Source organism: Protomyctophum bolini, assembly GCF_963924005.1.
Source record: "Protomyctophum bolini genome assembly, chromosome: 18".
NCBI classification, from domain to species: domain Eukaryota; kingdom Metazoa; phylum Chordata; class Actinopteri; order Myctophiformes; family Myctophidae; genus Protomyctophum; species Protomyctophum bolini.
This window is the reverse complement of record NC_137879.1, coordinates 1,644,354-1,664,022: the sequence shown is the minus strand read 5'-3', so window position 1 is coordinate 1,664,022 and position 19,669 is coordinate 1,644,354. Positions and strand designations below refer to the sequence as shown.

The window sequence follows — 19,669 nt, the reverse complement described above, 5'->3', positions numbered from 1 at the left end:
ATTTTAGCACCCTAATGTAGTGGACTGAAGTATCCCACAATGCACTGGGAATTGTAGGGACCATCCGATGGTCACTACAAAAACACAGCGAAGCAAATCTGCCCCATAATGCATTGCGCAAGCTCGCTCTTGAGCGCACATGCACGCGTTTGCGCACGTGCGCTGCTTCTGCATGCATGCGCTCCAACTCAGAAGAGGCAGAAGTTGAACCAGCGAAAGAAATGAACCAAAATGTACTTTTTAAACGTTCGTTTTCCCTCTCTTTTCTTCCCTGGCGGATCTCGAAGCTACAGATCTCCAGACAAATGATCTGTGCATTTATTTGCAATTGTTTTATTTCATTTATAATAAAACAATTCATTTGCAATTGTTTTATCTTATTTATAATAAAACAATTCAATTCAATTCAATTCAATTTTATTATAGTGTCAAATCACAACAAGTTGTCTCAAGACACTTTACAACCAACAAAGATCCACCCAGAGCAAGCAACATTGCGACAATGGTAACGAAAAACTCCCCTTTAGGAAGAAACGTCAGGCAGAACCCGACTCTAGGGTGGGCGGCCATCTGCCTCGACCGTGTCGGGGGGGGGGGGGGTAGAGGGAGAGAGAGAGAGATAGACAGAGAGAAAAGACAGAGAATAGGCAGGTGGGCTCCGTGGAGGGGTCTGGTCCACATCTGGTCCAGGTCGAGCTCTGTGAGGCCGGGTCCAGGTCACACTTCTGGTGGGCTCCATGAAGAGGCCTGATCCACGGTCACACTCGGCAGTCAGTTGGGGGTTAATATTAGAGGTCCACAGAACTGCGACGGGGAGGACGAAAAGAGACTCCGGGGAGAGATTCCCCGGATGCTGGATTAGTGGCAGGCCTTACTGGAGCCTATATAGTGTATATTACAAGTACTGCTGGGAGACAAACCCACACAACAATGTACGACCATGGTATCCAGCTAGACCCGGAGACAAGTCTGGCCATAGGCTTTGTCGTAGAGAAAGGTTTTCAACCTTGTCTTGAATGTGCAGAGCGTGTCAGCCCCACGGACCGAAGCCGGGAGAAGGTTCCACAGCTGCGGTGCCTGGGACCTAAACGCCCTGCCTCCTATTGTAACTTTTGATATTTTTGGAACAGTAAGCATGTTTGCATATTGCAAACGCACTGCTGTTCTATTTGGTTTGTAGGGATCAATGAGATCCTTGAGATATTGTGGTGCCTGACCATTGAGGGCTTTGTAAGTGAGAAGAAGAACTTTGAACTCTATTCTGTATTTGACCGGGAGCCAGTGTAGGGAGGCCAGTGAAGGAGTGATATGGTCTCTTCTTCTGGTACCTGTCAACACACGCGCCGCAGCATTTTGAACTAACTGTAGGCTTTTCAGAGACTTGCCTGGGCAGCCTGATAATAGCGAATTGCAGTAGTCCAGCCTTGAGGTAACGAAGGCGTGGACAAGTTTTTCTGCGTCATTTTTGGACAGGATGTGCCTGACCTTTGCAATATTTCGCAGGTGAAAGAAAGCATTCTTTGAGATTTGTTTGATATGAGATTTGAAAGACAAGTCTTGATCAAAGGTAACCCCCAGATTCCTCACAGTGGCCTTGGAGGCCAAAGTAATGCCATCTAGAGAGAAGTTCCCATCGACCAACTTGTCTCTCAGGGGCTTAGGGCCGATCACGATAACTTCCGTTTTGTTAGAGTTGAGGAGTAGGTAATTACGTGCCATCCAACTCTTTATGTCTTTAAGACATGCTTGAAGTTTGACTAGTTGGTCCGTTTCGTTCGGTTTCATCGATAGATATAGTTGAGTGTCGTCTGCGTAACAATGAAAATCTATGGAGTGTTCCCTGATGATGTTGCCCAGAGGGAGCATATATAAAGAGAAGAGTATTGGTCCAAGCACAGAGCCTTGTGGGACTCCGTATTTGACCTTTTCACGTGTAGAGGAGCCATTATTGACCTCTACAAACTGAAAACGATCAGACAGATAGGACTCGAACCATTTCAGTGCGGCACCCCTGATGCCAACCAGATGTTCCAGTCTCTGTAGCAGAATGTGGTGGTCAATAGTGTCGAATGCAGCACTAAGGTCCAGCAACACCAGTACGGAGAGGAGGTTATTATCTGCTGCAGTCAGGAGGTCATTTGTAACTCTCAGCAGGGCCGTCTCAGTGCTATGGTTAGCTCTGAAGCCCGACTGAAAGCCTTCTAATATATTGTTGTTTTGTAGAAAGTCACACAACTGTTTGGCGACCGCTTTCTCGAGAATTTTGGAGAGAAACGGAAGGTTCGATATAGGTCTATAGCTAGCTAGAATGCCTGCATCAAGAGTAGGCTTTTTGAGTAGAGGTTTGATTACCGCTACCTTGAAAGATTGTGGCACGTAGCCTGTCACCAAAGACATATTGATCATATTGAGTAGGCATGTACCAACCGGAGGCAGGACCTCTTTGAGTAATCTAGTCGGAACTGGATCCAGGGTACATGTCGTTGATTTTGAAGAAGATATCATTGAAGTGAACTCAGAGAGCTCGATTGGAGAGAGACTATCCATATATATATTTGGGTCTGCGGCCACCTCTGAGACCACCATATTTGGTGGCAGTCCAGTGGGAGCCGAGAGTAGTTGTAGATCAATTTGATCTCTGATAGTTTCTATTTTGCCATTGAAGAACCTCATGAAATCGCTACTATTGAGAGTCGTAGGAATCCGTGGGTCCGTGGAATCACGGCTTTTTGTCAGTTTTGCCAAAGTATCAAAAAGAAACTTTGGGTTACTTTTGTTTCCCTCTATTAGGGATGAATAATAAGTGGCTCTGGCCGTGTCGAGAGCCTTTTTGTATATTTTGAGGCTATTCTGCCAGTCTATACATGATTCTTTCTGTTTGGTTGAACGCCATTTCTTTTCGAGTTTGCGAGACGTTCGCTTGAGGTTTCTAGTTTCCGAGTTGTACCATGGGGCTAGCCTTTGTTGCTTTATTACCTTCCTTTTCAGGGGAGCAACAGAGTCTAGCGTAGTTTGAAATGAGCATGTGACACTATCAACAAGTTGATCGAGTTGATGAGAACTATATGTGTGAAGGTCCTCTATTTTGTTGAAATATACCGAGTTGATGGCTGATGGAACCATTTCCTTGAATTTGCTTACAGCGCTCTCGGATATACTTCTGCCAAGGACATTTTTGTCCAGTGGTGTATAATCGATCAATGTAAGATCGAAGGTGATCAGATAATGATCAGAGAGATCACGGTTTTCTGGAAAAACTGTGAGGTGCTCTATTGCAATACCATAGACCAGAATGAGGTCAAGGGTATGGTTGTGAATGTGTGTAGGTTTGTCTACACATTGAGAGAAACCGATTGAATCAATCAATGAGATGAACGCTCTATTCAAGCTATCAGTTCCTATGTCCGCGTGAATATTGAAATCACCAATTATGATGATTTTATTAGACTCGAGAACTAGACTTGATAGAAATTCTGAAAACTCTGATAAAAATTGTGTGTAAGCGCCGGGGGGGCGGTACACTGTAATGACTATCAGCGGCTGTATTGATTTCCAGCTTGTGTGTGAAAGGTTGAGAATCAAGCTTTCAAATGATTTGTATGTAGCTCTAGCTCTAAGACTAATTGCTAGGCCTGTATTGAAGATAGCAGCCACTCCACCTCCAGTTTTCCCATTGTCTCTAGGTATATGTGCATTGGTGTGACTTGGTGGGGTGGCTGTATTTAAGCTAACATATTCTTGCTCACCTAGCCAAGTTTCAGTCAGAAAAAATATGATGATATAAGAATGAGACGCTCGCCCCGCCAAACAACCAGCCCGAGTAGCGATAAGATCGCCACAGAGTAGGATAGTTAACAGTGACAGTGTGTGTCTAAACCACAGCAGCGCAATACAATAATGTTTGGTGTTTGTCCCGTTCGTGCTGCTGACAACAAAGCTGTCAGACAGCAGACGGGCAACACAGGAAATGACGCAACAGGCTTACCGTCTCCGAAATGGGTCCAATGCAATAGTATTACTAATCTGATTAATTGTATCACCCAGGCCCAGCGCATGACGTTAGGAGAGGAATCAGTTACTTGCTGTAGAATATATTTGCCAGATTCTTTTTCACAAACGTAGGCTAAATACATGCATGTGAGACACATTAATTGTGTCCGAACATATGTTTTATTAATATTCATTAATTCCTGCCATGAAAAAAAAGATGTTATCTAACATTATTTCATTGAATTGCGATAAATACATTAAAACTTCATTAGTTTCATTAGAACTGTTTGTCTAGCATTAAATGTTGGATGAGTGAGAACTTTCTCAAGCTAAATGAGGATAAGACAGAAGTTCTCATAATCGGTTCTAGTGAGCAGAAACAATCAATAATAAGCAGACTTGGTAACCTGACTGTAGAAAGTAACAGTACAGTAAAGAACCTGGGGGTTATTATTGATTCTGAATTGAATTTTAATTCTCATGTTAATCATGTTACCAAGATTGCCTTTTTTCACCTTAGAAATATTGCACGAATCAGAGCCTATTTGTCTTTGGACGATGCAAAAACGCTAATCCACGCCTTCGTTTTCTCTCGGCTTGACTACTGCAATGCACTTTATTCAGGACTGCCTAAGAAAACAACTGACAGATTACAACTCGTCCAAAATGCAGCAGCCAGAGTTTTAACTAGAACTAAGATGAGAGAACATATTACTCCAGTTTTGGCATCACTGCACTGGCTTCCGGTTGTTTTTAGGATTGATTTTAAAATTCTTTTACTTGTCTATAAAGCTCTTAATGGCCTCGCACCTTCCTACCTACATGACTGCCTGCCTAAATATGTCCCAAACCGCCCCCTAAGGTCTTCCACTGCTGGCCTGCTCGCGCTGCCGAAAAAAATGGCAACTAAAAAATACGGGGAAGCAGCTTTTTGCTTCTATGGGCCGTCGGCATGGAACAAACTCCCACTTTACCTTCGTCAGGCAGCCTCTGTAGACATTTTTAAAGCTCAGCTCAAGACCCACTTCTACAACATTGCTTTTAATTGAGTTTTAATTTGCACGTTCCCACCCTGCCCTGACTGATTTGCTGCATGTGGTGTTTTTATTATTATTTTATTTGTTTTTATTTGTTTTTATTTATTTTTATTTATTTTATGTTCTTATATTCAATTTTGTTCTTTGCCATTGTTTTATCATTTTAACTACTTATTTTTATTGTATTCTATTTTTGCCCTGTGAAGCACTTTGCGCTACATTTATGTATGAAAGGTGCTATACAAATAAAGTTTATTATTATTATTATTATGTAGGCCTATAGATAGTCATTTATTGGACTGCTGTTTCTGTTAACACCAAATTGTATTATCTTTGTTATGATTCCAGAAGTGTCCACCACAGAGCAGAGTCTCCAACTCCCAGCCTTCTGTCTGTGAAGAGTGACAGGTCTATAGGCATTCCTCCTGAATTCAGTAACGAACCTGGACCTCCTGACTCACAGTATGTCAACCCTCCTATAATGTATTTGGGCCCAACTTCACCTAGACTGTATTTACCTTAATAAACATGGTCATGAATACTTTCTGCTTCCAGTAAGTCACTAGTTTAAAGTCTCATTTCTCATGTCATAATATTCTTTTTGGAAAATGATTGTCCCATTTATTAAAATAATTACCATAAAGTCGCGTATGTTCTGAGGGGCGTGGCTACCGTTACAGTCTATGAACGGGAGCCACCCCCCGTTCAGTCAAAATAAAAACCAACAAAGAGTAAGGGGGGATGTCCCGCCTCGTTGTCTGGGCCAGCCAATGGCCAGCTTGGCACAAACGGAGCCAGCCAATGGCCAGCTGGGCCCAAACGGATCTAGAAATATGACGACTTGCAGTGCAAGGAATTACAGGCTTCATTTTACGTCCATGTTAGACCCGGGGAACGCTTTGTCCATATTCTTTACAGTTTATGGTTCGAATTCATTCCCATGCCCCATATAGTGCACTACTTTGGGCTTCCGCCATTTTGTTATAGTGTCCGAATATGTAGTGAGCATTTTAGCACCCTAATGTAGTGGACTGAAGTATCCCACAATGCACTGGGAATTGTAGGGACCATCCGATGGTCACTACAAAAACACAGCGAAGCAAATCTGCCCCATAATGCATTGCGCAAGCTCGCTCTTGAGCGCACATGCACGCGTTTGCGCACGTGCGCTGCTTCTGCATGCATGCGCTCCAACTCAGAAGAGGCAGAAGTTGAACCAGCGAAAGAAATGAACCAAAATGTACTTTTTAAACGTTCGTTTTCCCTCTCTTTTCTTCCCTGGCGGATCTCGAAGCTACAGATCTCCAGACAAATGATCTGTGCATTTATTTGCAATTGTTTTATTTCATTTATAATAAAACAATTCATTTGCAATTGTTTTATCTTATTTATAATAAAACAATTCAATGCAATAGTATTACTAATCTGATTAATTGTATCACCCAGGCCCAGCGCATGACGTTAGGAGAGGAATCAGTTACTTGCTGTAGAATATATTTGCCAGATTCTTTTTCACAAACGTAGGCTAAATACATGCATGTGAGACACATTAATTGTGTCCGAACATATGTTTTATTAATATTCATTAATTCCTGCCATGAAAAAAAAGATGTTATCTAACATTATTTCATTGAATTGCGATAAATACATTAAAACTTCATTAGTTTCATTAGAACTGTTTGTCTAGCATTAAATGTTGGATGAGTGAGAACTTTCTCAAGCTAAATGAGGATAAGACAGAAGTTCTCATAATCGGTTCTAGTGAGCAGAAACAATCAATAATAAGCAGACTTGGTAACCTGACTGTAGAAAGTAACAGTACAGTAAAGAACCTGGGGGTTATTATTGATTCTGAATTGAATTTTAATTCTCATGTTAATCATGTTACCAAGATTGCCTTTTTTCACCTTAGAAATATTGCACGAATCAGAGCCTATTTGTCTTTGGACGATGCAAAAACGCTAATCCACGCCTTCGTTTTCTCTCGGCTTGACTACTGCAATGCACTTTATTCAGGACTGCCTAAGAAAACAACTGACAGATTACAACTCGTCCAAAATGCAGCAGCCAGAGTTTTAACTAGAACTAAGATGAGAGAACGTATTACTCCAGTTTTGGCATCACTGCACTGGCTTCCGGTTGTTTTTAGGATTGATTTTAAAATTCTTTTACTTGTCTATAAAGCTCTTAATGGCCTCGCACCTTCCTACCTACATGACTGCCTGCCTAAATATGTCCCAAACCGCCCCCTAAGGTCTTCCACTGCTGGCCTGCTCGCGCTGCCGAAAAAAATGGCAACTAAAAAATACGGGGAAGCAGCTTTTTGCTTCTATGGGCCGTCGGCATGGAACAAACTCCCACTTTACCTTCGTCAGGCAGCCTCTGTAGACATTTTTAAAGCTCAGCTCAAGACCCACTTCTACAACATTGCTTTTAATTGAGTTTTAATTTGCACGTTCCCACCCTGCCCTGACTGATTTGCTGCATGTGGTGTTTTTATTATTATTTTATTTGTTTTTATTTATTTTTATTTATTTTATGTTCTTATATTCAATTTTGTTCTTTGCCATTGTTTTATCATTTTAACTACTTATTTTTATTGTATTCTATTTTTGCCCTGTGAAGCACTTTGCGCTACATTTATGTATGAAAGGTGCTATACAAATAAAGTTTATTATTATTATTATTATGTAGGCCTATAGATAGTCATTTATTGGACTGCTGTTTCTGTTAACACCAAATTGTATTATCTTTGTTATGATTCCAGAAGTGTCCACCACAGAGCAGAGTCTCCAACTCCCAGCCTTCTGTCTGTGAAGAGTGACAGGTCTATAGGCATTCCTCCTGAATTCAGTAACGAACCTGGACCTCCTGACTCACAGTATGTCAACCCTCCTATAAATACATGTATTTGGGCCCAACTTCACCTAGACTGTATTTACCTTAATAAACATGGTCATGAATACTTTCTGCTTCCAGTAAGTCACTAGTTTAAAGTCTCATTTCTCATGTCATAATATTCTTTTTGGAAAATGATTGTCCCATTTATTAAAATAATTACCATAAAGTCGCGTATGTTCTGAGGGGCGTGGCTACCGTTACAGTCTATGAACGGGAGCCACCCCCCGTTCAGTCAAAATAAAAACCAACAAAGAGTAAGGGGGGATGTCCCGCCTCGTTGTCTGGGCCAGCCAATGGCCAGCTTGGCACAAACGGAGCCAGCCAATGGCCAGCTGGGCCCAAACGGATCTAGAAATATGACGACTTACAGTGCAAGGAATTACAGGCTTCATTTTACGTCCATGTTAGACCCGGGGAACGCTTTGTCCATATTCTTTACAGTTTATGGTTCGAATTCATTCCCATGCCCCATATAGTGCACTACTTTGGGCTTCCGCCATTTTGTTATAGTGTCCGAATATGTAGTGAGCATTTTAGCACCCTAATGTAGTGGACTGAAGTATCCCACAATGCACTGGGAATTGTAGGGACCATCCGATGGTCACTACAAAAACACAGCGAAGCAAATCTGCCCCATAATGCATTGCGCAAGCTCGCTCTTGAGCGCACATGCACGCGTTTGCGCACGTGCGCTGCTTCTGCATGCATGCGCTCCAACTCAGAAGAGGCAGAAGTTGAACCAGCGAAAGAAATGAACCAAAATGTACTTTTTAAACGTTCGTTTTCCCTCTCTTTTCTTCCCTGGCGGATCTCGAAGCTACAGATCTCCAGACAAATGATCTGTGCATTTATTTGCAATTGTTTTATTTCATTTATAATAAAACAATTAATTTGCAATTGTTTTATCTTATTTATAATAAAACAATTCAATGCAATAGTATTACTAATCTGATTAATTGTATCACCCAGGCCCAGCGCATGACGTTAGGAGAGGAATCAGTTACTTGCTGTAGAATATATTTGCCAGATTCTTTTTCACAAACGTAGGCTAAATACATGCATGTGAGACACATTAATTGTGTCCGAACATATGTTTTATTAATATTCATTAATTCCTGCCATGAAAAAAAAGATGTTATCTAACATTATTTCATTGAATTGCGATAAATACATTAAAACTTCATTAGTTTCATTAGAACTGTTTGTCTAGCATTAAATGTTGGATGAGTGAGAACTTTCTCAAGCTAAATGAGGATAAGACAGAAGTTCTCATAATCGGTTCTAGTGAGCAGAAACAATCAATAATAAGCAGACTTGGTAACCTGACTGTAGAAAGTAACAGTACAGTAAAGAACCTGGGGGTTATTATTGATTCTGAATTGAATTTTAATTCTCATGTTAATCATGTTACCAAGATTGCCTTTTTTCACCTTAGAAATATTGCACGAATCAGAGCCTATTTGTCTTTGGACGATGCAAAAACGCTAATCCACGCCTTCGTTTTCTCTCGGCTTGACTACTGCAATGCACTTTATTCAGGACTGCCTAAGAAAACAACTGACAGATTACAACTCGTCCAAAATGCAGCAGCCAGAGTTTTAACTAGAACTAAGATGAGAGAACATATTACTCCAGTTTTGGCATCACTGCACTGGCTTCCGGTTGTTTTTAGGATTGATTTTAAAATTCTTTTACTTGTCTATAAAGCTCTTAATGGCCTCGCACCTTCCTACCTACATGACTGCCTGCCTAAATATGTCCCAAACCGCCCCCTAAGGTCTTCCACTGCTGGCCTGCTCGCGCTGCCGAAAAAAATGGCAACTAAAAAATACGGGGAAGCAGCTTTTTGCTTCTATGGGCCGTCGGCATGGAACAAACTCCCACTTTACCTTCGTCAGGCAGCCTCTGTAGACATTTTTAAAGCTCAGCTCAAGACCCACTTCTACAACATTGCTTTTAATTTAGTTTTAATTTGCACGTTCCCACCCTGCCCTGACTGATTTGCTGCATGTGGTGTTTTTATTATTATTTTATTTGTTTTTATTTATTTTTATTTATTTTATGTTCTTATATTCAATTTTGTTCTTTGCCATTGTTTTATCATTTTAACTACTTATTTTTATTGTATTCTATTTTTGCCCTGTGAAGCACTTTGCGCTACATTTATGTATGAAAGGTGCTATACAAATAAAGTTTATTATTATTATTATTATGTAGGCCTATAGATAGTCATTTATTGGACTGCTGTTTCTGTTAACACCAAATTGTATTATCTTTGTTATGATTCCAGAAGTGTCCACCACAGAGCAGAGTCTCCAACTCCCAGCCTTCTGTCTGTGAAGAGTGACAGGTCTATAGGCATTCCTCCTGAATTCAGTAACGAACCTGGACCTCCTGACTCACAGTATGTCAACCCTCCTATAAATACATGTATTTGGGCCCAACTTCACCTAGACTGTATTTACCTTAATAAACATGGTCATGAATACTTTCTGCTTCCAGTAAGTCACTAGTTTAAAGTCTCATTTCTCATGTCATAATATTCTTTTTGGAAAATGATTGTCCCATTTATTAAAATAATTACCATAAAGTCGCGTATGTTCTGAGGGGCGTGGCTACCGTTACAGTCTATGAACGGGAGCCACCCCCCGTTCAGTCAAAATAAAAACCAACAAAGAGTAAGGGGGGATGTCCCGCCTCGTTGTCTGGGCCAGCCAATGGCCAGCTTGGCACAAACGGAGCCAGCCAATGGCCAGCTGGGCCCAAACGGATCTAGAAATATGACGACTTACAGTGCAAGGAATTACAGGCTTCATTTTACGTCCATGTTAGACCCGGGGAACGCTTTGTCCATATTCTTTACAGTTTATGGTTCGAATTCATTCCCATGCCCCATATAGTGCACTACTTTGGGCTTCCGCCATTTTGTTATAGTGTCCGAATATGTAGTGAGAATTTAGCACCCTAATGTAGTGGACTGAAGTATCCCACAATGCACTGGGAATTGTAGGGACCATCCGATGGTCACTACAAAAACACAGCGAAGCAAATCTGCCCCATAATGCATTGCGCAAGCTCGCTCTTGAGCGCACATGCACGAGTTTGCGCACGTGCGCTGCTTCTGCATGCATGCGCTCCAACTCAGAAGAGGCAGAAGTTGAACCAGCGAAAGAAATGAACCAAAATGTACTTTTTAAACGTTCGTTTTCCCTCTCTTTTCTTCCCTGGCGGATCTCGAAGCTACAGATCTCCAGACAAATGATCTGTGCATTTATTTGCAATTGTTTTATTTCATTTATAATAAAACAATTCATTTGCAATTGTTTTATCTTATTTATAATAAAACAATTCAATGCAATAGTATTACTAATCTGATTAATTGTATCACCCAGGCCCAGCGCATGACGTTAGGAGAGGAATCAGTTGCTTGCTGTAGAATATATTTGCCAGATTCTTTTTCACAAACGTAGGCTAAATACATGCATGTGAGACACATTAATTGTGTCCGAACATATGTTTTATTAATATTCATTAATTCCTGCCATGAAAAAATATATGTTATCTAACATTATTTCATTGAATTGCGATAAATACATTAAAACTTCATTATGTAGGCCTATAGATGGTAATTTATTGGACTGCTGTTTCTGTTAACACCAAATTGTATAATCTTTGTTATGATTCCAGACGTCTGTACCACAGAGCAGAGTCTCCAACTCCCAGCCTTCTGTCTGTGAAGAGTGACAGGTCTATAGGCATTCCTCCTGAATTCAGTAACGAACCTGGACCTCCTGACTCACAGTATGTCAACCCTCCTATAAATACATGTATTTGGGCCCAACTTCACCTAGACTGTATTTACCTTAATAAACATGGTCATGAATACTTTCTGCTTCCAGTAAGTCACTAGTTTAAAGTCTCATTTCTCATGTCATAATAATTCTTTTTGGAAAATTATGGTCCCATTTATTAAAAAGATTACCATAAAGTCGCGTATGTTCTGAGGGGCGTGGCTACCGTTACAGTCTATGAACGGGAGCCACCCCCCCGTTCAGTCAAAATAAAAACCAACAAAGAGTAAGGGGGGAAGTCCCGCCTCGTTGTCTGGGCCAGCCAATGGCCAGCTTAGCCCAAACAGAGCCAGCCAATGGCCAGCTGGGCCCAAACGGATCTAGAAATATGGCGACTTACAGTGCAAGGAATTACAGGCTTCATTTTACGTCCATGTTAGACCCGCGGAACACAGAGCAGCTCTGTTGAAAGCTTGCAACAACAAGCGGTGCTGCTGCTTGCAGACAGAGCGTTGTCACGCTGCACCACCTTAATATATAGGCTATATATATATATAATATAAAGTGCACCATGCGTCCTGGTTAACCAGGAAACACACAGAGACTAGTCGGATCGTTTTTATTCATATTTACACTTTATCTTCTATGTATATCAACAGCATGGCCGGCCCGAACCGAAGCCCAACCACCAATTATGCTAATGAGCCCGACCCTAGCCCGACCCGTCGGGGTATCCCAGCTCTATCATACAACACAAATGTTGTGTCAAACCATGTGACTTCCATTGGAAATGCATTGCGAGCTTTGCATCAGTCAATAAGTCTCATGCATCATCTATACAACAATCTGTTGTGAAGGTGTGAGTCAGGCATACTGTACACGCACACACACACACTCACACACACACACACACACACACACTCCCTGGATGGGAGAGGTTCAGCTCAAAATCATGAAAAACGCTAAAATGAAATATAACGGCAAATGAAAATGTTTTAACACTCAACTTTTACAATCTCTAATAACCTAAAACATGAACCTTGGTCTAATAATAATAATAATAATAATAAATAAAACGGCTACATTGTCTCTTCTACTTGTATAATGAGACCTTGTATAAGGACATATTCTATTATATGTATGTATGTATTCCAGAGCATGTGAGCGGAGCGGAGCGGCCGATAATTCCGCTCTTCGCTCTCGACGGCTTTTGTTACGCTCGCTCCGCGCTCACGTTCATCTCCCCCACGCCGCTCTACGCTCGCTCACGTTCATCTCCCCCCACACCGCTCTACGCCCGCTCCGCGCTCACTTCAAAATCCACCCGCTCCGCTCCTCGCTCCGCTCCGCTTCGCTCGCGCTCACATGCTCTGTTGTAGCCCATCGTCATGTGTCCAAATCCAAAAGAACAGATATGTAAACTGTCGACACGCCATGAGCGGTGCATTGGGGGGGGGGGGGGGGGGTCTTGTATATGACCCCAACCGGTTTGAAAATGTTAAAGTTATCAAAGCTAAAAGAGAAATAAGCCTCTGGAGGATGTTACAATGATGATGAGCGGGGCTTCCTGTCAAACACCTTGAGCACACTCTAGTGGAACTGTCCTCTGGGTTAGAGAGGATAGTCACACCTGTTCAAGAGCAGTCTGTGAAACAGTATTCAATGTGTGATATAGGATCATACAGTGAAGATACCATCTTCATCTATATGTATATATTCTATTGTCTTCATCTATATGTATATATTATATTGTCTTCATCTATATGTATCTATATGTATATATTCTATTGTCTTCATCTATATGTATATATTCTATTGTCTTCATCTATATGTATATATTCTATTGTCTTCATCTATATGTATATATTATATTGTCTTCATCTCCACAGAGAGACATTCAGAAACACACCTGGACAGAAGACATTCAGAAACACACCTGGACAGAAGACATTCAGTCGAACCACACCTGGACAGAAGACATTCAGTCGAACCACACCTGGACACAGTAAGACTGGACACATTTTACACCAACATTTTATTTCAATGAATGAAATGTTCAAATAGCAGCAGACTCATCAGATTAAATATACTCGTTGTATTCCTGTCTCATTGTCCAAATACAAATACTAATGATAAACTGATGATGTATTGATTAACATGTATTAATTGTCTCCTCATATCAGATGTCCGTCTGCCGGAGTATTTAAAGGTCTATAGGGTCACTTTGGACGGTCTTGAACATGTGGCATACGTCACTGAAGAGCCCTCCTCCCTCTCCGACATCTACACAGACCTCCACCTATCAGCGGGAGGGAGTGAAGGGGTTAATCAGCAACATGAGGTGTGGCAGCTTGAGACCGCCTCCAGCATGAAGACCCTCTATGACGTCCTAATCAAGTGCCGTTCCATCTTTAAGACCGTCCTCCCTGGCAGAGACACACCCAGCAGCAGAGTTCTGACCAATGGCATCGCTGGCATCGGGAAGACATTCTCCGTGCGTAAGTTCGCTCTGGACTGGGCGAGAGGTTTGGAGAACCAAGACATCAATCTCCTGGTTCTCTTCGCATTCCGGGAGCTGAACTTGGTCCGAGATGAGCAGCACAGTCTTCTCTCACTGATCCATATTTTCCATCCAACGTTAAAGAAGGTCACAGCAGAGGAGCTCGCTGCCTGGAAAGTTGGCTTCATCTTCGATGGTCTCGATGAAAGCAGGTTTCCGCTGAAATTCCAGAACATTGACGTCGATTCTGACGCCTTCGACAACAATGACGTCGTCTCTGATGTCACGGTGACATCATCGGTGGGCCTGCTGTTGACGAACCTCATCAAGAGGAATCTGCTCCCCTCGGCTCTCCTCTGGATAACCACCAGACCTGCAGCAGCCAATCAGATCCCTCCTGAATGCGTTGACATGGTGACAGAAATACGAGGGTTCACCGACCCCCAGAAGGAGGAGTTCTTCAGGAAGATGTTCAGTGACGATAGGAAGCTGGCCAGCACCATCATCTCACACGTGAAGACATCAAAGAGCATCCACATCATGTGTCACATCCCAGTCTTCTGTTGGATGACCGCTACCGTTGTGGAGGACCTGGTGAAGACAGGCAAGAGAGGACAGATGCCCAAGAACCTGACCGGGATGTTCAGCCTCTTCATATCGCTCATGATAAAAAAGATGAAGACAAAGTATGGCGAGACTGACAGGGATGTTCTTCTGCAGCTGTGCCTGCTGGCGTTTGTACATCTGGAGAAAGGCAGCCTCACGTTCTACCAAGAAGACCTGGAAGAGTGTGGTCTCGATGTGAACCACGCCGCGCTGTACTCGGGAGTGTGCACAGAGATCTTCAAAGAAGAGACCGTTCAATCTCAGAGAAAGATCTACAGCTTTGTTCATCTGAGCATCCAGGAGTTCCTGGCTGCAGTCTACCTGTTCCACTGTTTCACACAGAAGAACATGAAGGTACTGAAGACATTCCTGGGAGTTGATGTCAGTTCCTTGGAGGACTTCCTGCAGAGAGCCAGCGAAAAAGCCCTGAAGAGTAAGAACGGCCACCTGGACCTCTTTGTCCGCTTCCTTCATGGCCTCTCGCTGGAGTCCAACCAGAGTCTGTTAGGAGGCCTGCTGGGTCACACAGAGAACAGTCCAGAGAGCATCCAGAGAGTCATCAACAACCTGAAGGAGATGAAAATGGAAGATGGGAGTCTCTCTCCTGACAGATTCATCAACATCTTCCACTGTCTGATGGAGATGAACGACCAATCACTACATCAGGAGATCCAACAGTACCTGAAGTCAGCGGACAGATCAAAGACAAAACTGTCTGAGAGCCAGGCTTCAGCTCTGGCCTTCATGCTGCTGACGTCAGAGGAGGTTCTGGAGGAGTTTGACCTGCACCAATACGACACATCAGTATGGGAGAAATTCAGACTACTCCCAGCTGTGAGGAACAGCAGAAAGGCTCGGTTAGTAGTCATGAGAATAGAATCAATCTACCATCACACCTAACCGGTCTCAAATAGTGACCTGATTATTTGTGTGTGTGTGTGTGTGTGTGTGTGTGTGTGTGTGTGTGTGTGTGTGTGCATAATATTTATACTGCATTGTTGCCTAATTGAAACTGACTGACACGCACAGATGCGTGTCAATATCTGACCAACTAGACATTTACATTACAGTTAAATTCCTTGAACATGAACTTGATCTAATCTGTGTTGATAATCACTCATTTTACAGACTTGTTGGCTGTAACCTCCAAAAGGCAGAATATGAGATCGTGGCTTCAGCTCTCAGCTCTAATCCTTCACATCTGAGAGAATTGGACCTCAGTTATAATCCCATAACGGATCCATCCATGGACCTGCTCTCTGCTGCATTGAAGAGTCCAAACTGTCATCTGGAGATACTGAGGTCAGACTATTAGTTTGATTAGTTTATTTATTATGTATTGTTTGATAATAATAACAATATGAGAGTGAATAAAGTTGACATCATGATATCCCACACTGATTAGAATAATAATATGGTCACACTCTCACATCACAATGCTACGGTACAGTAACTTCAATTATGTGAACTAATGAGTTACAGTGATTACAGTATGTAGAGCCATGTTGACACACACACACACACACACACACACACACACACACACACACACTTCCTGCTGGAAGATTAAGATGGTTTATTTCTCATTATCCCTGCCTGCCTTCTCTTTCCATCTCTTGGGGCCTTTACTCCAAACCTCTGATATTCAGTCCAGATATTTCATGTGTAATTACAGACTTGCTGGCTGTACCTTCACACAGACAGGATTTGAAGTTCTGCTCTCAGCTCTCAGCTCTAATCTTCTCCATCTGAAAGAATTGGACCTCAGTTTCATCTGCCTGCAGGAATCACAACTGCTCCAGCTCTCTGCGTTACTGAAGAGTCCACAGTGTGGACTGCAGATCCTGGGGTAAAGAATGCGTGTTCTCTCTGTGTGGATCTCTACTTGAACATCAACACAGCATTTTGTTAAATGTGTATTTCTCTGTGCAGGTTGTCAGGCTGTGGAGTCACAGAGGAAGGCTGTTCTTATCTGGCTTCAGCTGTGACCTCCAACCCCTCCTCCCAGCTGAAACAGCTGGACTTGAACTTCAGCCACTTAGGAGACTCTGTTCTGAAGATGCTTTCTGCTGCTCTGGAGACTGTCAAGTGAGTCTACTAGAGGACTGTGTCCATGTTGGTCAGTAGACTAGAGGACTGTGTCCATGTTGGTCAGTAGACTATAGGACTGTGTCCATGTTGGTCAGTAGACTAGAGGACTGTGTCCATGTTGGTCAGTAGACTAGAGGACTGTGTCCATGTTGGTCAGTAGACTATAGGACTGTGTCCATGTTGGTCAGTAGACTATAGGACTGTGTCTGTTGGTCAGTAGACTAGAGGACTGTGTCCATGTTGGTCAGTAGACTAGAGGACTGTGTCCATGTTGGTCAGTAGACTAGAGGACTGTGTCTGTTGGTCAGTAGACTAGAGGACTGTGTCCATGTTGGTCAGTAGGTTTTCACTTGATTCATTGTTGTTCTACTTCCTACAGTGTGAATCATGGAGGAGAACACTGGACTAAACCTCAACTCCTTACAACACGTGAGTGTCTGTCTGTTTAACCCAATTTAAACCTGGAACACATCTGTGTCACCAATTAGTTTCAACCACTTCAACCATTATTTTAAAAATAGCAGATCTACAAGCTCGTAGCGTGGCACAGAGTTTTCTTTTAGACATGAAAATGTGTGCAAATCTATGAATATATATTTCACAGCGAACATTTTTAACTTCTATCTGGGTGGGGTGGGGGGGGGGTCCCTGGAACAACAGATGGGGGTCGGAGGCCAATTACAGATCTTTTTTGGGCTCCTTGACATGAAATGGTTTGAGAACCACTGATACAGAAACATACATTTTAGAAAAATGTGTATAATCTGGTCTCAGGTCTGTCAGGTGTGTCATTCAGTGAATAAGGTATTTAATGTTTACTGTGTTGTTTTCTCATCAGATTCCCAGCGTCTCACTCTGGACACAAACACAGCACACATAACCCTCTCTCTGTCTGAGAACAACAGGAAGGTGACCCGGGATGGTCAGCGTCATTCATATCCTGACCATCCTGACAGGTTTGATAGAGTGCCTCAGATTCTGAGTTCAGAGAGTCTAGATGAACGCTGCTACAGTGAGGTACAGTTCAGTGGAGCGGTTAGGATAGGAGTGACTGACGGAGACATCAGTAGGAAAGGAGAGGGTCAGGACTGTAGGCTTGGATACAATGAACAGTCCTGGATTCTGATCTGTAGAGATGGTCAGTGTGGTGAGTCTGGTGACTATGACTATTACTATGTCAGACACAATAGTAAGTCCACTGTCCTCCCTATCCGTCCCTCTGGCTCCAACAGAGTAGCCATGTATCTGGACCGTCCCGCTGGGACTCTGTCCTTCTACAGAGTGTTAGAGGACACTCTGACTCACCTGTACACCTTCCAGACCACGTTCCCTGAGCCTCTCTACGCTGGCTTTAGGATTTGCCCTGACTCCTCTGTGTCTCTGTGTGAGGACAGACAGGCTGTGAGGACAGACAGGCTGTGAGGACAGACAGGCAGACAGGCTGTGAGGACAGACAGACAGGCTGTGTCCCGCCCCCCCTTCACAATAGACTGTTACTTCAATGAGAAGCCTGTTATATCTACACACTCAATTCTATGTCTCCTCATGACCTCACAAGGACAATACTATGTCTCCTGATGACCTCACAAGGACAATTCTATGTCTCCTCATGACCTCACAAGGACAATTCTATGTCTCTGTCTCCTCATGACCTCACAAGGACAATATGTCTCCTCATGACCTCACAAGGACAATTCTATGTCTCCTGATGACCTCACAAGGACAATTCTATGTCTCCTGATGACCTCACAAGGACAATTCTATGTCTCCTCATGACATCACAAGGACAATTCTATGTCTCCTCATGACCTCACAAGGACAATTCTATGTCTCCTGATGACCTCACAAGGACAATACTATGTCTCCTCATGACCTCACAAGGACAATTCTATGTCTCCTGATGACATCACAAGGACAATTCTATGTCTCCTCATGACCTCACAAGGACAATTCTATGTCTCCTGATGACCTCACAAGGACAATTCTGTGTCTCCTCATGACCTCACAAGGACAATTCTATGTCTCCTGATGGGGGAAAGTAGACCCTTTAAGCAGTTACCGTTACTTTAAGAGTGTGCACTGTGCACCCTAGCTGTGCTCATAGCAAGGTCACTGAGTGACAAGAAAAGATTCTGGAAAAGTAGAGACACGTCAGAATTCTCCAGGACAGACCAACCTCTGGTCTACTCTGCGCTTCAAGGGGCGCCCCGATCAGCGGACTGATATGATCGAATCTGATTGGTGATGTAAACAGGTCGTATTTGCTTTCATAATTATGTGTCTTTGCTGTTCATATGCATATTGTCACATGACCATTCAATTTGGGATAAATATGGGCAATCAATAAATGCCAGATCTTGTGAATCCATGATTTTAAGTGTACAGCCTGTTTATTGGACTATTAGATAACCCTCTCACAGGATGACGCATCACTCCTCGTGACCTCACAAGGACAATTCTGTCTCCTCATTTGATGTCAAACCATTTATTTAACTGACTTTTTGCTTTCTTTATCTTTTATTATTTATAATCCTGATATTGTGTATATTAGCTTCACTCTTTATGCCTTTTGATCTGATGATCAAATTGATCCTTAATGGGTTATCTTATCAATGTGCAAACACAGCAGCATGATTTGTGATCTGCTGTGATAGGGAACACAACCACCCTAAAGACTACAGGCTACTACTAATAACGTTGTGCCTTCCTGCATGGAGTGTCATAGAAACGGATTCATTGGATATCCAAATGTA

The 19,669-nt window shown here is 42.6% G+C and overlaps 1 protein-coding gene across 1 annotated transcript in view; it reads left to right on the top strand.

Annotated features, from left to right (window-relative positions):
* The window catches only part of LOC308332990 (uncharacterized protein), a 205,463-nt gene extending 186,176 nt beyond the window's left edge, over window positions 1–19,287 (top strand). The window contains exons 29-40 of the mRNA XM_080789144.1: window positions 5,376–5,489; window positions 7,795–7,908; window positions 10,219–10,332; window positions 11,616–11,729; window positions 13,609–13,724; window positions 13,903–15,682; window positions 15,954–16,127; window positions 16,501–16,674; window positions 16,758–16,913; window positions 17,296–17,345; window positions 17,755–18,334; window positions 18,606–19,287. Coding sequence (XP_080645270.1) covers window positions 5,376–5,489; window positions 7,795–7,908; window positions 10,219–10,332; window positions 11,616–11,729; window positions 13,609–13,724; window positions 13,903–15,682; window positions 15,954–16,127; window positions 16,501–16,674; window positions 16,758–16,913; window positions 17,296–17,345; window positions 17,755–18,334; window positions 18,606–18,657 — 3,538 coding nt within the window. The 3' untranslated portion in view covers window positions 18,658–19,287. The remainder of the gene's footprint in view (window positions 1–5,375; window positions 5,490–7,794; window positions 7,909–10,218; window positions 10,333–11,615; window positions 11,730–13,608; window positions 13,725–13,902; window positions 15,683–15,953; window positions 16,128–16,500; window positions 16,675–16,757; window positions 16,914–17,295; window positions 17,346–17,754; window positions 18,335–18,605) is intronic.
* Window positions 19,288–19,669: the final 382 nt, after the last annotated feature.